The sequence below is a fragment of the Folsomia candida genome, unplaced genomic scaffold (assembly GCF_002217175.1).
Source record: "Folsomia candida strain VU population unplaced genomic scaffold, ASM221717v1 Fcan01_Sc001, whole genome shotgun sequence".
In the NCBI taxonomy this organism is placed as follows: domain Eukaryota; kingdom Metazoa; phylum Arthropoda; class Collembola; order Entomobryomorpha; family Isotomidae; genus Folsomia; species Folsomia candida.
In genome coordinates, this window is record NW_019091193.1 from 11,583,541 (window position 1) to 11,605,940 (window position 22,400).

Here is a 22,400-nt window from a genome sequence, read left to right on the forward strand (position 1 = left end):
TAAAATTCGGCTTCGCCCATGTAATCCCGCACAAAATTTGGCTTTCGTATTGGTCAGACAATATGTTTGGCGTGTGGCATTGGTATTAAAGTATCTATTTCTAATATACAATAAAAAAGAAAAATTATACTCTCCGCATGACCCAAAGCTGACAATGAGTCGACTTTCGAATGGAGTCAAAAGTGGACAATAATCCATTTTATCTCCATTCTTCAAAGTTTTCATTCAATAACTTTCAATTTGAGTGGAAGCTGACTCTAAAATACTGAAAATAACTATCACTCTGTGCAAAGTGAAGATGTTCTCTGAATCGCTGCTGTCATTTAGAACAATTATCTGTTTGGTTACCGGCATCAACTCTGTGACTTGTGTCACCTTTTGCCACACAGAGACAAATTCTTGCCACACACATATTGTTGGGGCTTCAGCTTCCTTAAATGTAGTCGTAACTAAATGAATTATTTTCTTTCATGGTAGATTCCCTCTTGAGATCTGAACTGTCTATAAAAGTGTTGGGATTGCCATCACGGGTGGTTTCGGATGTATTTAAATCCTATTGATCCAATGAAACGGGCTTGTGCGTCATTTATCACCTCCGATGGCATGTGGTTTTGGAAACTGCCAAACAAAACCCTTGTGCTCTTCTTTTCCTATTCTACCCAGTGATATCCTTATTATACGCTGAAGCTTCATCATATACATACTTCCAATGTGCTATAACGAAACAACTGCATTTTGTATTGATAAAATCTTTAGGGGTAATGTTCTGTGGAACAGTCACACCTTTCCTTCCATTTCATAATAGGCGAAGAATGAAGAGATAACCCAATAAACTCATCCCGATACCTTCTCTTAAGTTTCGAGTACCATACATGTAAAGCAACACAAAAGTGTCAACCTTGCTAACATATTAACAGAGACACTATTTGAGAAAAATCTATACATTTGACATGGGAAAACTCCAGCTGCTGTGCGATACGTTTATAGATTATTATAGAAAGCACTTTTGTTAAATTGTGAAAGGTCCAAACGTAATGACATGTTGTTGAGACATCCATATTTTTAAGTATTCTTCGCCCCTAAATATTTAGCATCTGCACGTTGTGAAAGTGGAAAGCAGCGTGATACACACATCTTGCCCCAAAATAATTATTAAATGCACCTTTACCAACCAAATTATTATCTTTCTAACAAAGCTTGGTAGCTATGTATTACGAAAATGAAACCCTGGTTTAAGTGGCATTGGTCACTTTAAAAAGAAGACACCACAGCTTTTTTCAACCAAAATTATAAGCAGACTTTTTTATATTGCCACAAAATAAATGAGCATTTGGAGTTTGTGACATTACCATTTTTCGTGCATAATATTTGGAATTGAGTAATAATAATACGTGTATAGTCGCCAGCGAGTGGGGTCTCACTAATCCAAGAAAATGAGAAAAATTTGCGTAATGGAGACTTTGTATCCGCCTCGCAATTAGATTAAATGAAGCGGGGGAAAGCATTGTACGTATCTCGCTGCTGCTGGTGAAGCGAATTAGTGTAACTGAAGGAACTGATCCACAGGTGTACCTAATTTTTTGTACATTAGCTAAAGCCCAGCATAATAAATGCTTTACGACACTCTTCCCCCATCCATTTTTTTCTGTATTAACGTAATTTCCCAAAAAGGGAGCTTAATTTGCTGAAGAAAAAGATAATATTATCATCCCCGAGTCGGGCTAGGGTAGATGAGAGCCAGGTTGATGTATCGTCGCTGTTCTTCTGCAACTAGTTTTTTTTAGAAAGTCAGCATTTATTCGGTCGCATTAAGAAGCCCGGAAAGTCACCAAATTCGACAGTTTGCCACGATAAAAAGATACATTTTTCTGTCATGCGATTCTCAGGAGGGTTGAGTGTACTTAATTCGGAGAGACCCATTCCTATTATTGCCACGACCCTTTCTTTTGTCTCACACAACACAATGCTAACTAACTACCACAATTTAAACAGAGGCTTTCTCGTCCTCCTCATCCGAGCATGTTTAATAACGAGAGGGAACCAACGAACGCTCGCCTTGCTCATTTTATTAAAGACATTTTTATTATCTTGCCCACCATACCATTCACTCACATTATGCTCCACAATTGCTTCACAGGCACAAGGTATGCATACGACAACAACTAAACGATTCCAACAAAGTCTCATGAGGTTATACTTTTCCAAAGAAAAAAGCGCTTTCAAAAGAACATACTCTTAATGATGGCACTAGACGCGGGGATGTTGTAATAAAATTATATGCTACTCAGAAGCGCTTGTTTCCCATGTACTACATAATGTGTACATAGGACGTACTACTGCCCATAAAACAGATCATGTCTAAACAGCCTTTTCCCAGTAGCAGTGTAGTCGCAGTGAGAATGTGCATATGCGGAAACACAGAATGAAATTTGAAACCCATTTCACTTTTGTTAACCGGTGGCATCATCTCATCAGTGTAATACCATCGTGTCGTGTCACTGTGCCAAAAAAGTCAAAAAGATTAGAAGCGTGACAGCTTTATAATGATTTGGGTATCATGCACAAATTGTTGTTCAAGAAGGGTAAATGTAAACTGGAGAAACATTTCCATCATGACGGTATGAGACCAAACTGGAGATCACAAACCCAGTACACATGCATGTTTTCGTATCTATGCATGTATATTCATGTGACGCCATGGATAGGCCTTATTCTCAACAGGATCTACTTCGTGTGACTGTTACGCATTTATTATACACTTTGCATGCCATCGCCATCCGATGTGAATGTGAAATGAGAACAAATTCAGAGTTAAAAGGGAGAATTCTCGAGAGGATAGCGATTACTTGTTCCAGAGCGTGGGTTTGTGTATGGGTACTCATTCAAATTCAAATCAAATTCTCCTTTTTCCTCGGATTTTATTTGCTTACAAGGCGTTAAGGGGTTGGCTCAAATTGACTTAATGCGGCCAGAAAGATGTATTCCAGAAGGAAGCGAACGGCCACCACCACCAATCCTTATCCAACCCTACCTACGCTGTAGGGTAATTTTTTAAGTACAGCCAAGTAAAAATTTTGAAAGTTTTTGCATTACGGGCCAAATTCAGTAAATCCCACCTGGCTACAGCTCAAACAGTTTGTCGTGTCAAAAAAGTTCTAAAACAAAAGTTGCGGGGTTCAATGATGAGCACTGCCTTTTCAGGTCAAACGCTCAAAAAATTTACTTTGAGCGTATTTAAAATGGTTTTTAAACTTTGAAATCGTCGTTTGGCCAACTTGTGCCGAATGAATATAGTGATTTGAGCAGAAATTATTGCGTGGCATCTAATCAGGGTTCATTTAAAACAAATCCGGAGTTAATCGGTTGATAAATGAACAAGTTTTACTGGTGGCATCTGCCAGTACTTATACTGATGACCATCACCAATTAATTATGTGATTGCCATTGACACACGCCTCACCTGAGACCGTTTTTTCTAAAACATTTCTGCTTGTTTAAATTATGAAACTCTAAATCACGTAGGAATGATCGCCGACAAATTTCATCCAAATGCCAAAGTTATCGTACATGGTTACTTTTTTGGGGTGGGGTAAATGCATAGTTAGTGATATTTTTTACCTGTTTGTTGCAAAAATGATAAATCTGGGCTCAAGTTAATGTCAATTGTTTTTATTTATAAAGAAATGATTGGAAATTCTTGTTGACAAATTATTTTAGAATAAAACAAGGTGGTTATATATAATAGAGGTACGTAAAAATAAAATTAACCCATGTTAACATCATTATTATGAGTTGGTGGGGCAGGCATAATGAAGCCTGGCTTCCATCCTGCAAATGGTGCCTTAAAAACAGCAGGAAAAGTAGTATCAGAAGTAGCACTAGAAGAAGTGGTGGCTGCAGCTGTGGCGGCGGCTTTAGAAGCAACCGCAACAGCTTCATCCGCGTGCTTTTGTAGAGCAGCAGCATTTTTCTTCTGGGATTCTTGTTCAGAATATGGACACATTCTAAAATTCAAATAAAGAATAAAGTTAACCAATAGATTAATTGATTGTAATACTATTTTTGCTTACTTTGCATGATGACCTCGTTCTTTACAACGTGCGCATTTCCGTTTTTCTGCAAAGAAATAAATCAAAACTTACTCGTATTAAAATAAGAAAATGATCAGGAATAATAAGGAAATTCAACCTTTTTTGGTGACGCAACCACGACCTCCTCGGAAACGACCTCCTCCAGAAACGCCGCGTCCTCCCCTGAATCCGCCACCTCGACCACCGGCAAACCCACGGCCTTGGCCACGGTTCCCGCCTCTAAATGATCCTCGACCAGAATCACCAAGGATAGCACGACGAAGCCCACCGGCTTGTCCCTTGTAGCTAAGTTCTATATAATCATCCATCTCAGACGGAACAAAAAAGAGATAGTTTTAACCCTTTGCTAACCTAGCTTTATGGTGTTATTTTATTAATAATAACTTACCTCCAAAGGACAACTAACAACGAAGAAGAAGCACAAAACGAATAGAATCCAAGGTATGCCGCTCTGTCGAAGGAAGTGATAAATTGCTGCAATTTATTTCAGATCAAGACATAAATAAGTGTGCTGCTCTGAGGATTTAAAGAAAATCTGCATATTCAACTAAAAATTATGATGAACCTAGCTTTACTTCAATTTGATAAGAAAAAAAGACAACTTACTTGAAACAATGTTCGATGAGGAGATTACGGGGAGAAGTTGAAGACGACCACAAGGAGTTTGATTTCTGTATAAAATACATGAGTAATTATTTTTTAAAGTACTTATACATTACTTATTAATTAATTGATAATTAATTAAAAATTACCAGAAATTGTCTTGTCGATGAAAGAGAAAACGATCACCCTGCAGATGTGTTGAGTGAGTGAGTGAGTGAGCTAGCAGCAGTGGTGGCGGGCTCTGAAACTCTAATTCTTAATAACGTTTAGCCACCACTGCTGCTAGCTCACTCACTCACTCACTCAACACATCTGCAGGGTGATCGTTTTCTCTTTCATCGACAAGACAATTTCTGGTAATTTTTAATTAATTATCAATTAATTAATAAGTAATGTATAAGTACTTTAAAAAATAATTACTCATGTATTTTATACAGAAATCAAACTCCTTGTGGTCGTCTTCAACTTCTCCCCGCAATCTCCTCATCGAACATTGTTTCAAGTAAGTTGTCTTTTTTTCTTATCAAATTGAAGTAAAGCTAGGTTCATCATAATTTTTAGTTGAATATGCAGATTTTCTTTAAATCCTCAGAGCAGTACACTTTGGATTCTGATTTCTTTTCGCTGGTGTTCGTCAAAGTTGGTTTTTTATTATTTAAATTGCCCAATTAAGCCAGATTAACAAACTTATTATTTTTAGTATTATTTCAGTAATTAAAAGGACATCATCTCCTTCAACGGAGCGGAGTACTCTGGATTCTTATTCATCCTGTGGTGAGCTTTTCGTTTTTGGTTACAGCTAGTAAGAATCGAGGCAAATTTCATCTATAATTCCTTAATTCAAATTAACAGCTAGGTAAGGAAAATAATTATATTTATGACAATTAATTTGTTTTGTTTTTTTAGGAGCGTGTCATCAAAGTCATATGGCTTCACTTTTCACCTCGGCTTTCACCAACCCACTATTTTTATTTTTGTAAATAGTTTAAGTATTTAATTTAATTTAAGTGTATAATTTTTAATTCGGAACTGCTTTGTGCAGTTATAAATAAATAACTGCTTTGTGCGGTTTATATAATAACTGCTTTGTGCGGTTTATACAATAACTGCTTTGTGCGGTGTATACAAATGACTGCTTTGTGCGGGTTAAATAAAATTGCTTAGCCCGGATATAAAACTGCTGCGTTCGGGACATAAAATCTTGTTCATAAAGCTTTGTGCCCTACAAAATGACTTCTAGTATGACGAAAAGACAAAAATTGAGTGATGAACCACCGCTTGTATACCATAGTTGGAATGCAAATGGAATTGATGAAGTAAAAATAAAATGCATGATGCCAACTTGGGAAGGAAGCGATTTAGTTTTCATACAAGAAACTAAATTAAATCCTCTGAAAGAAGCCGAAGTTACGGAATGGGTCAAACCATTTGGATATGATTGTATTTTCCAACCCAGTGTACGGAGCCCACACAATACAAAATGGTGGAATTATGGTGTTTGTGTATTTTATAAAAATGTCGAGGTGACGCAAATAAATTTAAAAACCACATACACTGAGATTAAGACCCCCCTTGATCTGAGCAGACTAATGATGGTCGAAGTGAGCAACAGCTTTATCGACGAAAAAATCTATTTTCTTAACATATATTTCCCTTCTGTCAATTCAAAACGTGTGAATCGTGCTGCTGAGCGACAGGAGTGGGCGAAAACCATTGATTCGATGTCATCTAGACTAAAGGATAAATGTACAGTCTGGGTTGGAGATTTTAATATGCAGAAAGAAAAGAAATCAGTTGATGATAGGTCAAGGATGTTCGACCAACTACAACGGATTTTTATAAAGCACAGGTTTTTGAACGTATCAGATAAGTTGTGGCCAGCGCATATATTTACACGTTTTGGACCAACGTGCTCATCTGAAAATCCAATGGCACTTTCTACTTTGGATTATATTATCGTTTCAAAAGTTTAATATAACTGCAGTGCCTCTCTACAATTTATCCAACATGATTCTAAGTGATCATATAAATATCAAGTGTTCTACTAGAGTTGCGACAGACGAACATCCTGTAGTAACTGACGCACCACTAATTAACTGCGATGTACCTGATGTTACACGAAATGTGTCGTTGAAATGTCCTTATTGTGACTATAAGGGTAAGTGTCCTGCTGATCTAACAATACATGTAAGATTTCACACTGGTGAACGGCCTTACGAATGCAACTTATCCTGCAGGTATAGGGCTCATACTGTTGGTGATATTAATAAGCATAATAAGACATGTACGGGGCCACAACCACCACTCGTAATGCTTCGATGCCCAAGATCTGTATGCCCTTTCCACACTTATGTGAAGTCTCTTTTCGACAACCACATCAAAACATGTGGTACCAAGCCGATGGTCGGACAGTTCAAATGCGTGGAGTGTCATGTTGCATAAACAAACTGAGTCATTGGACACTTCATCTCCAGACTCCAAGACACCAAAACATTACTAATATGTCTGGATATGTCTGTTTGGAATGCAATTTTGCATTTTCCTTCATAAAAGATTTCAACACACATTTGGCATCAGGCAGACACAAGGATCGTATAGAAGAGGAAGAAAAATGTCGAAAGATGGAACAATACTCGTTTGCAAAAAACAACGTAACGTATAATAATTAGTGTTGTTATGTAAAATCTCAGTCCGAACCATGAAGTATCCTTATATGACATTAAATACGTTAGGTTAACTCCAGCCGAATTTTTTGTATTTGACTTTATATTCCTTTCTGACACTTCCATCTGCATTTTTTGCTTAATACAGCAAATTTGAAAAATCGCCTCCATCGGTTAACCGATTTTAATCCAATACCTTGACGCAATTTTGACCAGCTGGTCAAAATCGGTTCAAAGATTCATCCGAAAATTGAGAATTCAACCTAATTTAACGCCTTGTGCAAGCAAATTAAATCCGAGAAAAAGAGTTTGATTTGAATGACTAAGGCCAGTAAGTAGTATTATGTATACATATGCACTCAATGGGAACAAATGGGAACACTCGATCTTTACAACATTACAAGATAATTCCCTCTCCTGTCTTATCCTTTGGCTGAAATGCCGACTATTTCTTCCAGGCAATTTCTTACTGGAAAGAGGTAGCACGGGTAGCACGCAGCAGAATGGGAAAGATTTGTGTATTTGTCTCGCATCTCGAGTTTGGTAGTGAGATTGTCAAGTCAAGTGTTTGTACAGGGACCGGAACCGGGAGGATAATTTGATGAGCATACATTAGATTTGGGTTCATTACTCAAACTGTTTCAGAAACAGTGTTTCTTCTTCTTGTAACCAATATATGCATGTGGGACATGCATTAGAGTAATATGGGCATTTTCCGACAACTTCTCTCAAGAGTCAGAAAATGCTTGGATTTTCACAAATGCGACAACCTTCCCCGTACATGTATCTTCACATGCACGCACTGCTACACGCCAAGCCCCACACAAATCCATGCAAAGCCACGAATTTTCTCCGTCTTCTGCTGGAGAATGAAAGATGTGACGGGTGGAGCATCATTCATTCAAGAGACAATTTACCTTTAGTGCTGCTTAAAATGCTTTGTCACACTGGAGCGAGGGGACACTTTCTAAATCCAATCCATCCTTGACTTGGATAGAAAGGTGACTTCCATCAATCTCTCAAGCTTTCCCTGATTCATTGTCTGTTTCATTGGAGACAGACGACTTGCCTTCACTACGTCATGTCAATCCCTCATAGCATGCAAAACACCAGAAAGTAAGAAAGCCATCCTGCACAGAATTTTTCCCGCATCTGAGCCATTACTTAATCAGTGTATCTGATCGTTCTACATAAGCACATATTTACACCTATTTAGTAGGGGTATTTTTGATGTATATATTCGTTCCAATTTGTGAATTTAGTGTTCATCTGCTTAGTAAGGTAGCATTATACGTGGGTGTTTTATTATTAATTTTCAAAAGGTATGTTCCGCACTGTTTCTCGCCAAAATTTTGATGAAAGAACAAACTTCAAATACATTTAGGAGGCTGTGATTTTTTTCAGTTCTGTAGGTTAACATTAACACTAGCAATAACCCATTAAAATTTACCTCGAAAATATGCCAAAATTTACGACTTCATATCACTATCATCCGAAAACCGTTTTCCCCTGATGTCTTTCTTGAAGTTTCGAAACGAATAATAATCACTAAGGGTCAAGTCTGAACTGCACAGGGTGTGGTTTGTGCAGGTAAAGCGATTTTCGTCTGCACTATCCCTCGCAAAAAGCCAGGTATGAGGAGGAGCGTTGTCGTCTAAAAAAAGGCCAACTCTATATTTTGACCCCACGTTTCTTTTCAACCGGAGGACGCAGCTCCTTCTGGGTACCTGCATACGCGGCCCCATTTATTGTAGTATTTCCAGCAATAAATTTTATAAGGAGGGGACCTTTGATATCCTTGAAAATGGTCATCATCAATTTTTTGTCAGATTTTTGCACTTTTCAATTCTCGGGCGGTGGCAACCCCTCCTGCTTCCATTGAGGGAATTATTATTTGGTCACCGGGTCATAATAGTAAACTCAGGTACCATATTTAGCTAATAAAATATTGAGCAGGTTCAAGTCTTCATTTAATAGGTTAAAATTGGCATTGCAAAAGTCGACTCGATCATGTTTTTGAGATGCCGAAAGCAATTTTCGTACCCAACGGACGGAATCCATTTTCATACCTAAGTCTTCAGTTAACATGGAACAAATTGCTGGTTTTGGAACACCCATCTCATCTGCTAAATAGGACAGTTTCAATCGCGGATCTCTCATTATTGGTTCTTCTAGTTTCCGGAGCCTTTCTGTGGAAGAAACGGATTTTGAGCGTCCTGGCGACTTTTTGCCCGAGACCTCGTTTCGCCATCATTTAAAATTATTAACCCAATTGAATTTGTGTTTTGTGTTGGGCAGTTTTCATCGTAAATTTTAAGCATTCAATCATAAATCTGCGACACGTATTGCCCATCCAGCATTAAAAATTAAATCACACTACGATATTTAATTTGCAAATCTAGCATTTTTTCCGTCGAGGTAAAGTTTGCCGATTTATTGCTAGTGTTTATGCTAACCCACAGAGCTGAAAAAAATCACAGCCTCCTAAATGTATTTGAAGTTTGTTCTTTCATCAAAATTTTGGTGAGAAACAGTGCGGAACATACCTTTTGAAAATTAATAATAAAACACCTACGTACATTATGCATATGTCCTATCTAATTGCATGGAATATTTATGCTTCTCATTTTCATACACGTTTTTCATATCGGTGCGGAATAAGAGTATAATTATCAATGTTTAAATATTTATCAACGTGTTGTGTTAAGCCTTACCCTCACGCTCGGAGGAGAAGTTGGAGTTGGGGCAGTCTTCCCAGTTTCATCCTTCTCTCTCGCTTTGCAGAATACATGGAATCACACATCTCGGAACTTCGCATCGACCTTGTGGGGGGGAGGAGTCGACCTCAGGGAAATGCATCCTAGGGTGTTTGGATTTTGGTTTTCTGCGTCTGATGGTATTTTTTTCAAATTTTTTGGACTGGCGCAAGGTACTCTTATGCCCCTTACCAGTCTACATAAGGTTACATCACTTGATGGTAAGGGGCATAAGAGTACCTTGCGCCAGTCCAAAAAATTTGAAAAAAATACCATCAGACGCAGAAAAGCAAATTCTAAACACCGGGGGATGCATTTCCCTGAGGTCGACTCCTCCCCCCCACAAGGTCGATGCGAAGTTCCGAGATGTGTGATTCCATGTATTCTGCAAAGCGAGAGAGAAGGATGAAACTGGGAAGACTGCCCCAACTCCAACTTCTCCTCCGAGCGTGAGGGTAAGCCTTAATAAAACTGAAACACCTTTGACAATAAGAGTACACGGTGAGAGTTGGATCTTTTAACTAGCGTCATGGGAGAGACATTACCAAGTTGCAATGATAGAGCGGCCCCAAAGACCCCGGAAGCTCCCATCCCCTCAAGGTCAACAAGTTCCCCCCATTTCCCCAGGAAGAAGCCGTAAAAATGGGTTCAATGGTAAGTTGTCATTGGCAACTTTCACCGGACTGGGCGTACGGGTGGGGCTCGTGTGAGCATAGATTGGGGATTTGTGAGACTGTGGAGTCGCGGTCCACTTTGACTCTGCCTTTCCAGCAGCAGTTGTTTTGGGATTCTCCTTATCTCCCATATCAAATCCATTATTACTCACAATAAAATGAAAACAAAATGAATTCCTCCAAATTTCCACATAAAATTGACAAATTTTCACTAATTGTTCTTTGAGAAATCGCAATGAACTGACTAAGGGTGTCTTCCCTCGGTGTGCATGAGCTCGTAAGCTCATTCCATCACAAAATATTAAACTGACTAATCATTAATCGGACATAAAATTTTCTAAATTTCTGTTTATTCCGTAAGTGTGTGTGTATGTGACAGAGTTGGGGGAACACTATAGAATCTCCAGAGTTTCATCAACCACTGCATAACGAAATTAGGGTTTCTTATCCTGATTTTGATGTAATATAGTGAATCACTGTGAGATCGGGTGAAATGGATGACCAACCAGGTAATAATCAATTCATTGTGTAAAATTGTATTTGGATACTAATATTGGACTTTATTGTTTTTTTTATTATTACAGATATTTGTCGCGTTTGTAGGTCAGAGGCAGCCCCTGACCGTCCATTGTTTTATCCATGTGTTTGTACCGGTAAGTTTTGTTGAAGTTTTGCAAGAAAGCAACAGTGTTAGAAATGAAAGTGGGAAATTAATAATACTCTTTAATTCCAGGAAGTATCAAATACATCCATCAAGAGTGTAAGTTGTGAAAAATATGAGAAACAACATTGATAATCTCCTTAATTTGATATCCCATTTTCCCATTTTGCAGGTCTGGTTCAATGGTTAAGATACAGTCGAAAAGAATATTGCGAACTATGCAATCACAGATTTTCCTTCCAGCCAAGTAAGCAATAAGATTAATTCTACTACTATAGAACTTTCAGAAATCTTCCCACATTTTATGTAAACCATAATATTGTTCACTTAGTTTATGCACCAGACATGCCAAAAAGACTACCAATACAAGATGGTAAGCATAAAGTAACATGTAATTACTTTACCTATGTACCTGTTGTTTCTTCAGCAAAATATAAAGAGGGAAAAAATTCAAATTGCAGTTATCATGGGACTTTTCAAAAGTGTGGCCACGGCAGTACGTTTTTGGGTGCATTACACTTTTGTAGCTTTGGCCTGGCTAGTTGCAGTACCTTTATCTGCGTGTCGAATACACAGAAGTTTATTTACTGGCACTATGAATTCTGTCCTATCGTTGCCTTTGGACCTCATTTCCACGTAAGTAAAAACTATTTAAAAAAAATATTTGCAAACAACTGGAAATTGTAGTGAAACTAATTTTTTGTTATTTTAAGCGATAATCTCGTCGCGGATGTATTTAATGGATGCGTTGTTGTTACGTGCACCCTCTGTTTCTTCATAAGTTTGGTAAGAAAAGAAATAGTGTAGTAAATATTGAAGAAATACTTATAAAATGAAGAAAGTTAAATTAATGTTACAAAGGTTATACGTGCTATAATATTTATAAGGTGTATTGTGTATAGGTCTGGCTTCGAGAGCATATTATGCATGGAGGAGGTCCTGATTGGCTGGAGGCGGCACAAGAGGTACAATGATATAATTTCTGACGGATTTAATACTAATGCTATTTCATGTGAACGATTAGTTAATGTTGTGATGTATTTTTTAGGAAAACGTTGACGTTGTGCACGAAGATGGAGGAGCTGTAAATGAAGAAGATGAAAACAGAAACCAAAATCTTGAAGAAGAGGGGGAATTCGAAGATGCACTTCCTGAAGGGGCGGTCAACGATGATAACAACAATAACAATGAAGCTGCTCAAAATGCTGGTGCTGTAGTTGCGAACAATGCCAACAATGATGACGCCAATTGGAATCCGATTGAATGGGACAGAGCAGCAGAAGGATTTGAAGGTACACATACATGTATTTTTGGTGATGTAAGCTGTAATAACTTTCAATCTAAGTAGTTGTTATCTGGCTCTTAAGTTCTTAACTAAAGATTATTATTATTATACGTCAGTTACGTTGAAACTAAAAAACCATTAGCTAGACCAATAATATTATATAATATTGGCAAATTTGCAGAGCTCACATGGGAAAGACTGCTGGGACTTGATGGTTCCTTGATTTTTGTCGAACACGTATGCTGGGTGATTTCGTTAAATACACTATTTGTTTTGATTTTTGGTATGTGAATTCTTATCATCCTTACATGCAATGTACATTGTTGCAATTCTCAACTGTTAAATTGTTATCGTTCTCTACAGAATTTTGCCCTTACCATATCGGCCAGTTTACCATTGGCGCATTGCAACTTCAAGAAAAAGTCAAGGTGCAACATTTTGAAGGCCTGTTGGTTACTCTCTGCGGGTATTGTGTGGTTGGAATAGTATTGGTGGTTCTTCATGCAATAGCATCCATATGCCGTTCAAAAAAGTAAGTTTTAGCCTATCAAAATTTTATTTACCAATAATAAGCAAAGCATGTAATTTACTGAAGTATATAATAATCATGTCATTTACGAATCTGTGTCCCGTAGATCTAAAAAAGTCTTGGGCATTTGTTACGTCGTGGTGAAAGTGTGCCTCTTGTCTGTTGTCGAAATTGGGTAAAACATTTTTAACATTCATTATCGTTCATTCAGAAAGACTACGGGAATTCTCGGGAGGCTAAATGGCCGACCTCTCCATAACTAATAACATGTAGAGTTTCGAAATTAATTTCACGGTCAGTTCTTGATGAATTTTTCTTTCAAAATTCCGCCCGTTTTGGAAACCTTGGACCTTTGTACGAAATATACATTATATCATAATATCATGACGTCGCTTAGAAAAACACCCACAAGGGGTGGGGTTCCAAACTTTAATTATGATTTTGAGATCTTGTCATTTAGCTGAGAAAAATGATATGTAACATGACATGGTTTCGTTAAAATTGATAAGTCGCTAATGACCACACCCACTGTTGGTGTGGTTTCAAAATTTCAAATATTAAACCGAGATCTTCTCATCGAGCTGAGAAGAATCATATGTCGCATGCCATACATGAATTGAGTGTTCGCAGAAGCGCTGGCCACAGCGCTTCTGCGATGGCCACACCCCTTTGTCGCCAAGGGGTCAACGATAACGTCATGTCGTTCGGATGGGGTACATCATCAATATTATGTGTAATGGCGATGTTGAGTTTCAGAAATCACGGTGGTTGGAATTTTTTTCCACTTTAATTGTTTGGACTGGCTCTTTGACCACTCCCACTTTGATCCAAAAAGAGGGTGCGGCCAGATAATCGCTGTATACGATGACTATCCGCCAAGAATTGTACCCAGATCTTTCGAAACCCGACGTAGAATTTTGAAATTCGATACAGAAGTGTCGTTTGATTTTTTTGACCTTGTGACCTGGACCGGTAGCTTGGTCAAATTTCAAAAATTTGAAATGTATATTTCGCACAAAGGTCCAAGGTTTCCAAAACGGGCGGAATTTTGAAAATCCATCAAGAACTAACCGTGAAATTAATTTCGAAACTCTACATGTTATTAGTTTTGGGGAGGTTGGCCATTTAGCTTTACTTACTTTGGCCGCTGTTCTATTATTTTTGAATCGACCATAAATTTTAGATTTTGTATAAATTTTTCAAATATTTCAGAATATTTCCCCTTGTATGCGGGTGGTGGCTCGATATATGTTCGTTGAACCTGTTCGATTCCACGCTTAAGGTTGGTATTTCCGTATAATGAAATTACTCCACGAATTATGGTAATGGAGGTGACTTCGAAAATCTATTTTTTTGAAATCCTCTGATTATATGTTGGGGGCCATAAAAGATGGGGGAAAAGCATTGTCCTCGATTTTTTTAACTTTCCATGGGCGTGGTGGGAGGGGGGAGTGGCTTTTATTGAGATCCCACTTCTAGTTAGCGGGTATTGCACGTAGGGACTCCAAATTTTGCATGCACATACCTTGGGACATTAGAATCGCGGTTTTTTTGCCCTAATTTTGAAATAAGGTCACGGTGACCGTGTGTAGGTCAAAAGGCGCGAGACCTCAGGTTTGTCTGAAAATCGTCATGTGGGGTATCGTTGGAAAGCTAATGGCGGTACGAATGCTTGTGCATCAATTGCGCACCCCCTAGATGAAAGCGGAAGGTCATAGCGCTGTTTTAGGGTCAATATAAATAATTTTTTTAGTTTTATTATTTTTTAATATTTGGTATTTGCGCACATACAAAACTGCTGGTATGAAGCATTGAGTTTATGATGTGTATTGTGTATTGCATCATGTAATGCAGCTTATTTCGAAATTAGGGCAAAAAAGCCGCGATTCTAATGTCCCAAGGTATGTGCATGAAAAAATTTGGAGTCCCTACGTGCAATACCCGCTAACTAGAAGTGGAATCTCAATAAAAGCCACTCCCCCTCCCACCACGCCCATGGAAATTTAAAAAATCGCGGACAATGATTTTTTCCCATCTTTTATGGTCCCCCAACACATACTCAGAGGATTAAAAAAATAGATTTTCGAAGTCACCTCCACTACCATAACTGGTGGAGTAACCCTGATCCCTTGCTGTTTAGCCCTAAGTACTATATCCAGTTTACTGGATTGTTTGTGTTCCGTACTAGTAATTGATAATTAATTGCGATATTGTAGGATCGCGAAACCAGCTTCAATAAAGCTCCCGGAACGTCAATGTGTAAGCACCAATGTTGATCCTAAGCGCAAAGCAGAGGCGCTGAGGACGAGTCCTTTGAGTAGGACGGGCTTTGAATAAGTTAGGACGAGTGTACGGCTTGGTAACTGATTGTGGATAATCAGAAATACGAATTCTTGCTAAACAGAAATTGTTGCGACAAAGGGAGCTTACAATGCAGATGTGTGAGGTGGTTATCTCGATCTTGACCGGACTAATTTTAAATTGCTCAAGCTCAGAAATAAGAGGAACCAAATTTTGGTGTTTTCCAAAATTCTCGTGTTTTTGGCTGTGGCAGAATTTTAAAATAAATTTTCAGCCAAAATTTTGATTTTTTAAAATGCAGTCACTTTTCGAATTTTAACCCGATTTCAAAAATTAAACAATTTTTTGCTCAGAATTACTTCCCTGAAATTATGAAAATTCATTGTTTCTACTTGGGGTTAAATTTCCTGTAAAATTGGCATATGTATCAAATTTACCAGTTGGTGACCTTTCTGTAATCCCATTGACCTTTGAGGTCAAAATGGAGGTCACCATTGAATTTGGGGTTAAATTTCCTATTAAATTGGCATATGTATCAATCTTATAAAGGGGGGTTTCGCCCCTTAATAATTATAATAATAAACCGTTAAACGCATGTCCTTTATTAAGGAGTGAAACCGAGAACTTTATAACATTTGATTGACGTGACATATGTATCAAATTTAACATTTAGTGTCAGTTAACAGTTAACAAACAGCCATTTAACAATTTCATGTTCTTTGAGGTAAAAATACCATTGAATTTGGGGTTAAATGTCAGTGTAAATTGACATATGTATCAGATATAATGGATATAATGTTTAGCGACCTTTCAGTGACCTCTGAGTGACCTTTCGTGACCTTTGAGGTCAAAATGGAGGTCACCATTGAATTTGGGGTTAAATTTCATGTCAAATTGACATATGCATGCAATTTGACCCTTACGTGATCTTTTAGTGACCTTTTGACCAGGAAGGGTGTGACCTACAGTGCCCATCTTCGACCTTGACATTTGTTTTTATATTAAGTATTTATGTTCAAAATTTCAAGTCAATATGTTAAACCGTTCTTGAGTTATCGCGCGGACAGACCGACGGACGGACATATCAATCTTATAAAGGGGTTTCACCACTTTCACCCCTTAATAATGATTATTATATTCATTATTTTGATTGATTTTATTTATTTACTTTATAACGTTTTATTTCACTAAGAACTGTATTTCTGAATCAGAAATTCTGATTATGTATAATCGGTGTCCATTTATCAAATACTGTACTCGTCCTAGCTTATTTCTACGCAATAATTTCAATTTTTATGAATTTATTACCATTTCTTCCAATTTTTATACATTCCCAATTTCGATGTTTTGATGGTTTGATGTGTTTTTTCGATGTGCTTCGTCATGCATTGGCTCTTTGGGATGGTGTACGTTTTCTATTTCGCATCCTTTATACTGATGCTGCGAGAGGTTCTACGACCCGGAGTGTTATTTTTCCTACGGAACCTCAACGATCCCGATTTTAATCCTATTCAGGAAGTATGTACATATTTAAAATACGCAATTCTTCAGGTGGATTTTACATAAAAACTACTTTGAAACATGTGTCTTGTAGATGATCCATCTTCCAATTTTGCGGCATATACGTCGATTCCTATTTTCAATGATTATCTTTGGAACAACAGTTCTGTTGATGGTAAGTGGCGGATGGATAAGTTCAAATGTCAGAGTTAAAAACATATAATCTTCTTCTTACAGGTTTGGCTTCCGATTAGAATAATTAAAAAAGGAATACCCAAGTTTCTTCCATATACTTTTGTTTTTACGACGTACGTTTAAGTAACAATTTTATCTGATATCCTAAAGCAATGCAATCCTATAAAGACAGTTTGTTATATTTAGGGAACAAGCTCATGAATTAAGTTTGGAACTGGTTCTCTTGCAAGTGATGATGCCGGTAATTAGTTCAATGACAATATCGTTAAAATTAACAATCATATAAATCACTAGTAATAAATATAATTTGCAGGCGTTGTTGGAGCAAGGTCATACTCGGGAATGGATGAAAACTTCAATAAAGTGGTGGTGCATTGCAATATCTTGGATTCTTGATTTGCGTTCATACTTACTTGGAGATGTTCCAATGGAGGATGACGACCCTGTTGTGAGTGACTTGATAAAGATTATTGTATAATTTTACAATTGAAACTAAAAATCGGTTTACTTATGTTTCTATTAGGCATATGAGGTCGTGGATGATCACAACAACGGTGACGAAAACAATGTTGATGTCGAAGACGATAATGCGAACGAGGAAGTGCAACCTGACGCCGACGGTGAACAAGTTGAAAATAATCCTGTTCAAAATCCTGGACCTGCTGTTGGTGGGGGACTGGGATTTGTCATTGCTGGAGGTGGATTAGGTGCAGCTCATCAAGCACTACTTTTACGAGATAGCCCAACAGGATTCACGGAATATAAACGTCCGGCATTTTTCCCACTTAAGGTTGCAATTTAACTTGTACTTAAATACCTATATGTATGCTCCAATTATGATGACCACGTTTACTGAAATACAGATCATTGCACTGATTTTATCAATGTGCGCAACGCTAACAATTTCGAGTGTCAGTGTATTGACAATACCAGGTTAGTTAAAATAGGACTGACTAAATACAGGATAGCTCCTGAATACTAGGCTGAGGTAATGCTATTTTTTAGTTGGAATCGGGCGGATAGCAATGAGTTACTGGCTCACAACAGCCACAAATTCAGCTGAACCAATTCACGAATTATACACAGCAGCTACTGGTCTTTATTTGACCTGGTTGAGTATCCGTTTGGGAATTCTCATTGGAACTTGGTTACCTCGTAGTAATAAGGTTATTTGGAAAACCATTCGTCGATGGAGCATCACGGCAAGCTCAAATAACAAAGCAATTACGCAAGTAGCGAAAATTTGAAGTATTTATGATTTACTGTCATCCTTTAGGTTGGAAAAGCAACTATTGCTGTTGGACTGTTGGTTGGAGTTGTGCCATACTTGAGTGGTCTTTTGTTTGAATTGGTCCTTTTCTCACCGATGCGAGTCCCTTTACATCAGTCACCAATTTATCTAAGTAAATATAAAGTAGTATGAACGTATTTATGTCTCGAATTCTAAAAATCATTATCTAAAAAAACGTAGCTAGCGAAAACTGGATTATGGGCACACTTTGTGTTAAAATCGCGTGTGCAACAACCATGATGACTCCACCAAACTTTTGGTTGAGAAGAACGCTCGAGAGGGTAAATAATTCTTATGCCTGGGAATTCTTCAGTATTGATAAAAAAAGACCATACTTATTTAATATCGTATTACTTGCAGATTTATAACGACGGCTTTAGAAACATGAACTTGAATATTATTATCAGAGATCTTGCTGCACCATGCATCGTTTGGTTGGGGCTCGCTCTGTCTATTCCATATGTGATAAGTCACAGCTTAGTTCCTATCTTTGGTACGTTTTTTGATGGGGAATGGATAAAATTTAATTCAATTTAATTTAATGAATTATAATTTTTTAGTGAGGGACTTTGCAACGCAAAACTCGATTTCAAGAAGAATTTATCCCTTCATCCTGATCATTGGAGGTATTATTGGAATCATATATTTCCAGATTCGTCAATTCAAAAAGCTCTACGAGCATATAAAAAATGACAAGTAAGTTATCTAATCTCACTTTGTAAAATAAATACTAAAATACATAAAATTAATCAAATGCCATAATTAAAATCTTTCGATTCATTAGGTATTTGGTGGGTCGCAGACTCGTAAACTATGAGCGTCCATCCCCTGTAATCACCCCTCCTGTTAATTCACTAGTTGCACCGGTTGTTGCTGCACACCCTCCTAATTTAGCACCTCCACATCCGAACCTTCTTGTCAACTAACGTGCCGTGTATTTCTCAAACGTCAATCGCTGAATAAATGTTATAACCGTTCGAAACGATACTGGAATTTTCCCACTATGAATTAATTACAAAACAATATTGCTCTAAGTCGTAATGACTTTATTTGTAATATTTAAAAAATCCTTGCAAACGCTTATTATTACTGTTTAGGATGTGATATATAAAATAGAAGTGGATATTTTGGTATGGAATGGATAGTGAAACTACAACTACTACATAATATTGTGTGGATGGGTTGCGCGTTGAAAACTTGGATGATTCTATATATTTCACAATGTCCCAATGATTTGTTCTACCAGAAAGACGGGTAGCAATGTTTAGTTTGAAAACATTATCAAATTTATAATCTAAGTCATTGGTTTAATAATTATGAGTCAAATTTCCAGTTTAATCAAATGAAATAAAAATTTATTATTCTAGGAATACGTCTTCCTTGGTACAAATAGCATTTGAATTTCTTCCAAAGTTTTTCCCCTCGTCTCGGGTACACATACGTAAACATACGCATTTGCAAAAACTGTGATGATTGCGAATATCCAAAAGCACCATTGGATTCCAATGCTTAGCTGTAATAATTGATATTATATATTAGATATTATATGTACATATCTGTCTAATAAGACGGGACATTTCCTAATGTTTAATTTTTTTTACCTGTATGTTGTCAAAAGCTTTAGTGACAACAAAAGCATTGAACCAATTAAAAGAGGTGGCCAAAGCAGAAGCAATTCCTCGAACTTTGGATGGCAATATTTCTCCTATGTTTTCCATTCAAAATGTGAAATTTCTCTTAATATTTCTTCTTTCTTTGTCATTCTCACTTACACAACATCGCATGCTTTTTATACATGTGGTTTAATTTAATAGTATTTTCCTACATATTTACCTGCTAAGAGCCACGCAATCGGACCAAACCCCAAGCTAAATCCTACAATGAATACCACTAAACACAAGAGTGGTAACCATCCCAAGTCGTCAATGTCCATGAGATCTTCCTTCATTTGGAAGAAGCCTCCCATCACGGCCAATGCTATGGTCATGCTCACACCGGATACCAACAGCAAGATTCGTCGTCCGGCCTTATCCATCAGTGCAGCCGCAACAATCGAGGCAATAACTTGAATAGCTGTGTAATAAGGAGAGACATTTTCTTCATGTTTCACTCTTTTTGCCGTAAAATAAATAACCAACACAATTGAGATTTTGAAGACTTTTGAAAATATGGACTGGATACCTCCAACTATTATTGTGGCGATATTAGGATTTAAAGAAGACCCGGCCGCTTGAAATATTTGAACAGTGTAAAAAATGACTGCATTATTTCCATTCCATTGCTGATAAAGCATGAGGGCCAAACTAATTGTGACGGGCTTTAAAATGCATGGGCTGAGGTAATCTCTGAAAGTGACACCGTTGTCATCCTCAATTGCTGCTTGAACCTGTGCATAACATTATATTGTGCAGGGCAGCATTCACGGCAAGCACGTATGGAGATAAGTTCAAGTACCAAATTCAATTCTTCCATCACTTCCTCGTGAGACGTAGCCCCTCGAAGCCATTGCAACGCCTTGGATGCAGCCACTTTATTCTTTTTCATCAAAAGGTAACGAGGTGACTCGGGCATTAGGAGCATGAGTCCACACACAATGACAGGAATCGAGCTGCTCACAAAAGCCAGTGTACTCCAATTCACAAAATATCCAACTGTAAACCTGCATAGTACCCATTTCGTTAATACAATAATTTAGTGTACAGTGGAGAAAGCGTAATAATGAACAAGTATCATACGCGATCAGGACGCCAAAGTTAATCATCAGTTGCAAAGCACTCCCCAATGTGCCCCGAATGCAACTTTCCGAACATTCGCTTACATAACATGGGACAACTAATGAAAATGTTCCACCTCCAACTCCTTTTTTATACAAATCAAGAGTGCAGGTCAAGACAATCAGGTCATGTCGATCATTTCGATGACAAGTATGTGGAACTACTTAATAATAAACAACCTGTGAGAAACCTTCCAGCGTAGACCATGTCAATACTGGTTGCAAATCCAATGAGGAGCCATCCCAATACAAACAGAGGTGAAATTAATAACATGGTGCCTTTTCGACCTATAACCCCTAGAAGAAAGCCAGATAAGGGTCCTGATACGCAGGCTCCAATCTTTACATGAGAATAAAGGGAAGTATTAACTCCTTGTTATGCTCATGCGCTTATTAAATTAGCACTTAAATATAGAGTTCAAAGTTATCGTAATAATTGATGGTGGTACGAACAGGGGCAATGGATCCCACCCACGAAAATGATTCATTCGACACATGAATAAATTCTGGCTCAAGTTTCATGTCAGGCAAGGAAGTAGATGTCCAGCCAGCAACAGTCCCCAATGCTGTTAAAATTCTTATTAATTATAAATACTGAAATCAGCGAAATTTCGACGATTCGATTCGATTTCGACTATTTCGATATTCGAACAACTTTTATTAAGAAAGTGAATAACAATTACCTAGGGCTCCCAATGCAGCTGAATGAACAAAATATAAAAAACGTGCATTAAAATGATTGTTTATTTGTGTAATTTTGAGGTATTTTTATTTTTGAATATGCACCTGACCCTGCTGCAACGAACTGTGGGAGTCTCCTGGAAAAGGTGCCCCTCTGAATTTCGAACGACATTTTTATGGAAAGCAATAGTCTACTGAATTTTGGAAGCCATCACAATAATCTAATGGTTTCTGGTTACTGGCATTTCTCTCACATACATGAATGGATAAAATTATTCCGATTATAGCACTATTGTTGCTAATTATGCCAACCATCGAATGAAGTTCAGCATGTACAAGTGTAGTGGTTAATATAATTGCAACGATCACGAAAATTTGCATCGCTAATCAGAGATAT

The 22,400-nt window shown here is 37.6% G+C and overlaps 3 protein-coding genes across 4 annotated transcripts; 1 reads left to right on the top strand and 2 right to left on the bottom strand.

Annotated features, from left to right (window-relative positions):
• Positions 1-3,653: 3,653 nt before the first annotated feature.
• LOC118434273 (rRNA 2'-O-methyltransferase fibrillarin-like) lies at positions 3,654-10,786 on the bottom strand. 2 transcript variants are annotated; one of them, XM_035847348.1, is made up of 6 exons: positions 4,844-5,029; positions 4,698-4,762; positions 4,480-4,565; positions 4,189-4,399; positions 4,071-4,116; positions 3,654-4,004 (listed from the first exon to the last, which is right to left on the bottom strand). In XM_035847348.1, the coding sequence occupies exons 4-6, from the start codon at positions 4,397-4,399 to the stop codon at positions 3,764-3,766; spliced, it is 498 nt and encodes a 165-aa protein (XP_035703241.1). In that variant the 5' UTR covers positions 4,480-4,565; positions 4,698-4,762; positions 4,844-5,029; the 3' UTR covers positions 3,654-3,763. The 2 variants fall into 2 exon arrangements, with proteins under 2 accessions (XP_035703241.1, XP_035703238.1); XM_035847345.1 differs by lacking the exons at positions 4,698-4,762; positions 4,844-5,029 and adding an exon at positions 10,659-10,786.
• A 100-nt stretch (positions 10,787-10,886) lies between these two features.
• On the top strand, positions 10,887-19,915 carry LOC110849254 (E3 ubiquitin-protein ligase MARCHF6). Its single transcript, XM_022096653.2, has 27 exons — positions 10,887-11,296; positions 11,372-11,440; positions 11,521-11,547; positions 11,621-11,695; positions 11,780-11,821; positions 11,910-12,084; positions 12,162-12,234; positions 12,351-12,413; positions 12,497-12,740; positions 12,915-13,016; positions 13,097-13,265; positions 13,369-13,437; positions 14,475-14,544; positions 15,479-15,521; positions 16,945-17,081; positions 17,158-17,238; positions 17,301-17,371; positions 17,445-17,499; positions 17,572-17,706; positions 17,782-18,048; positions 18,122-18,191; positions 18,264-18,460; positions 18,535-18,661; positions 18,730-18,830; positions 18,910-19,042; positions 19,110-19,245; positions 19,334-19,915. The coding sequence occupies exons 1-27, from the start codon at positions 11,281-11,283 to the stop codon at positions 19,473-19,475; spliced, it is 2,889 nt and encodes a 962-aa protein (XP_021952345.1). The 5' UTR covers positions 10,887-11,280; the 3' UTR covers positions 19,476-19,915.
• LOC110849268 (facilitated trehalose transporter Tret1-2 homolog) lies at positions 19,876-22,398 on the bottom strand. Its single transcript, XM_022096671.2, has 10 exons — positions 22,109-22,398; positions 22,006-22,023; positions 21,776-21,888; positions 21,503-21,662; positions 21,285-21,408; positions 21,004-21,208; positions 20,731-20,935; positions 20,383-20,622; positions 20,151-20,254; positions 19,876-20,062 (listed from the first exon to the last, which is right to left on the bottom strand). Exons 1-10 carry the CDS (start codon positions 22,173-22,175, stop codon positions 19,913-19,915), a joined length of 1,386 nt encoding a protein of 461 aa, XP_021952363.1. The 5' UTR covers positions 22,176-22,398; the 3' UTR covers positions 19,876-19,912.
• Between the last annotated feature and the right edge of the window lie 2 nt (positions 22,399-22,400).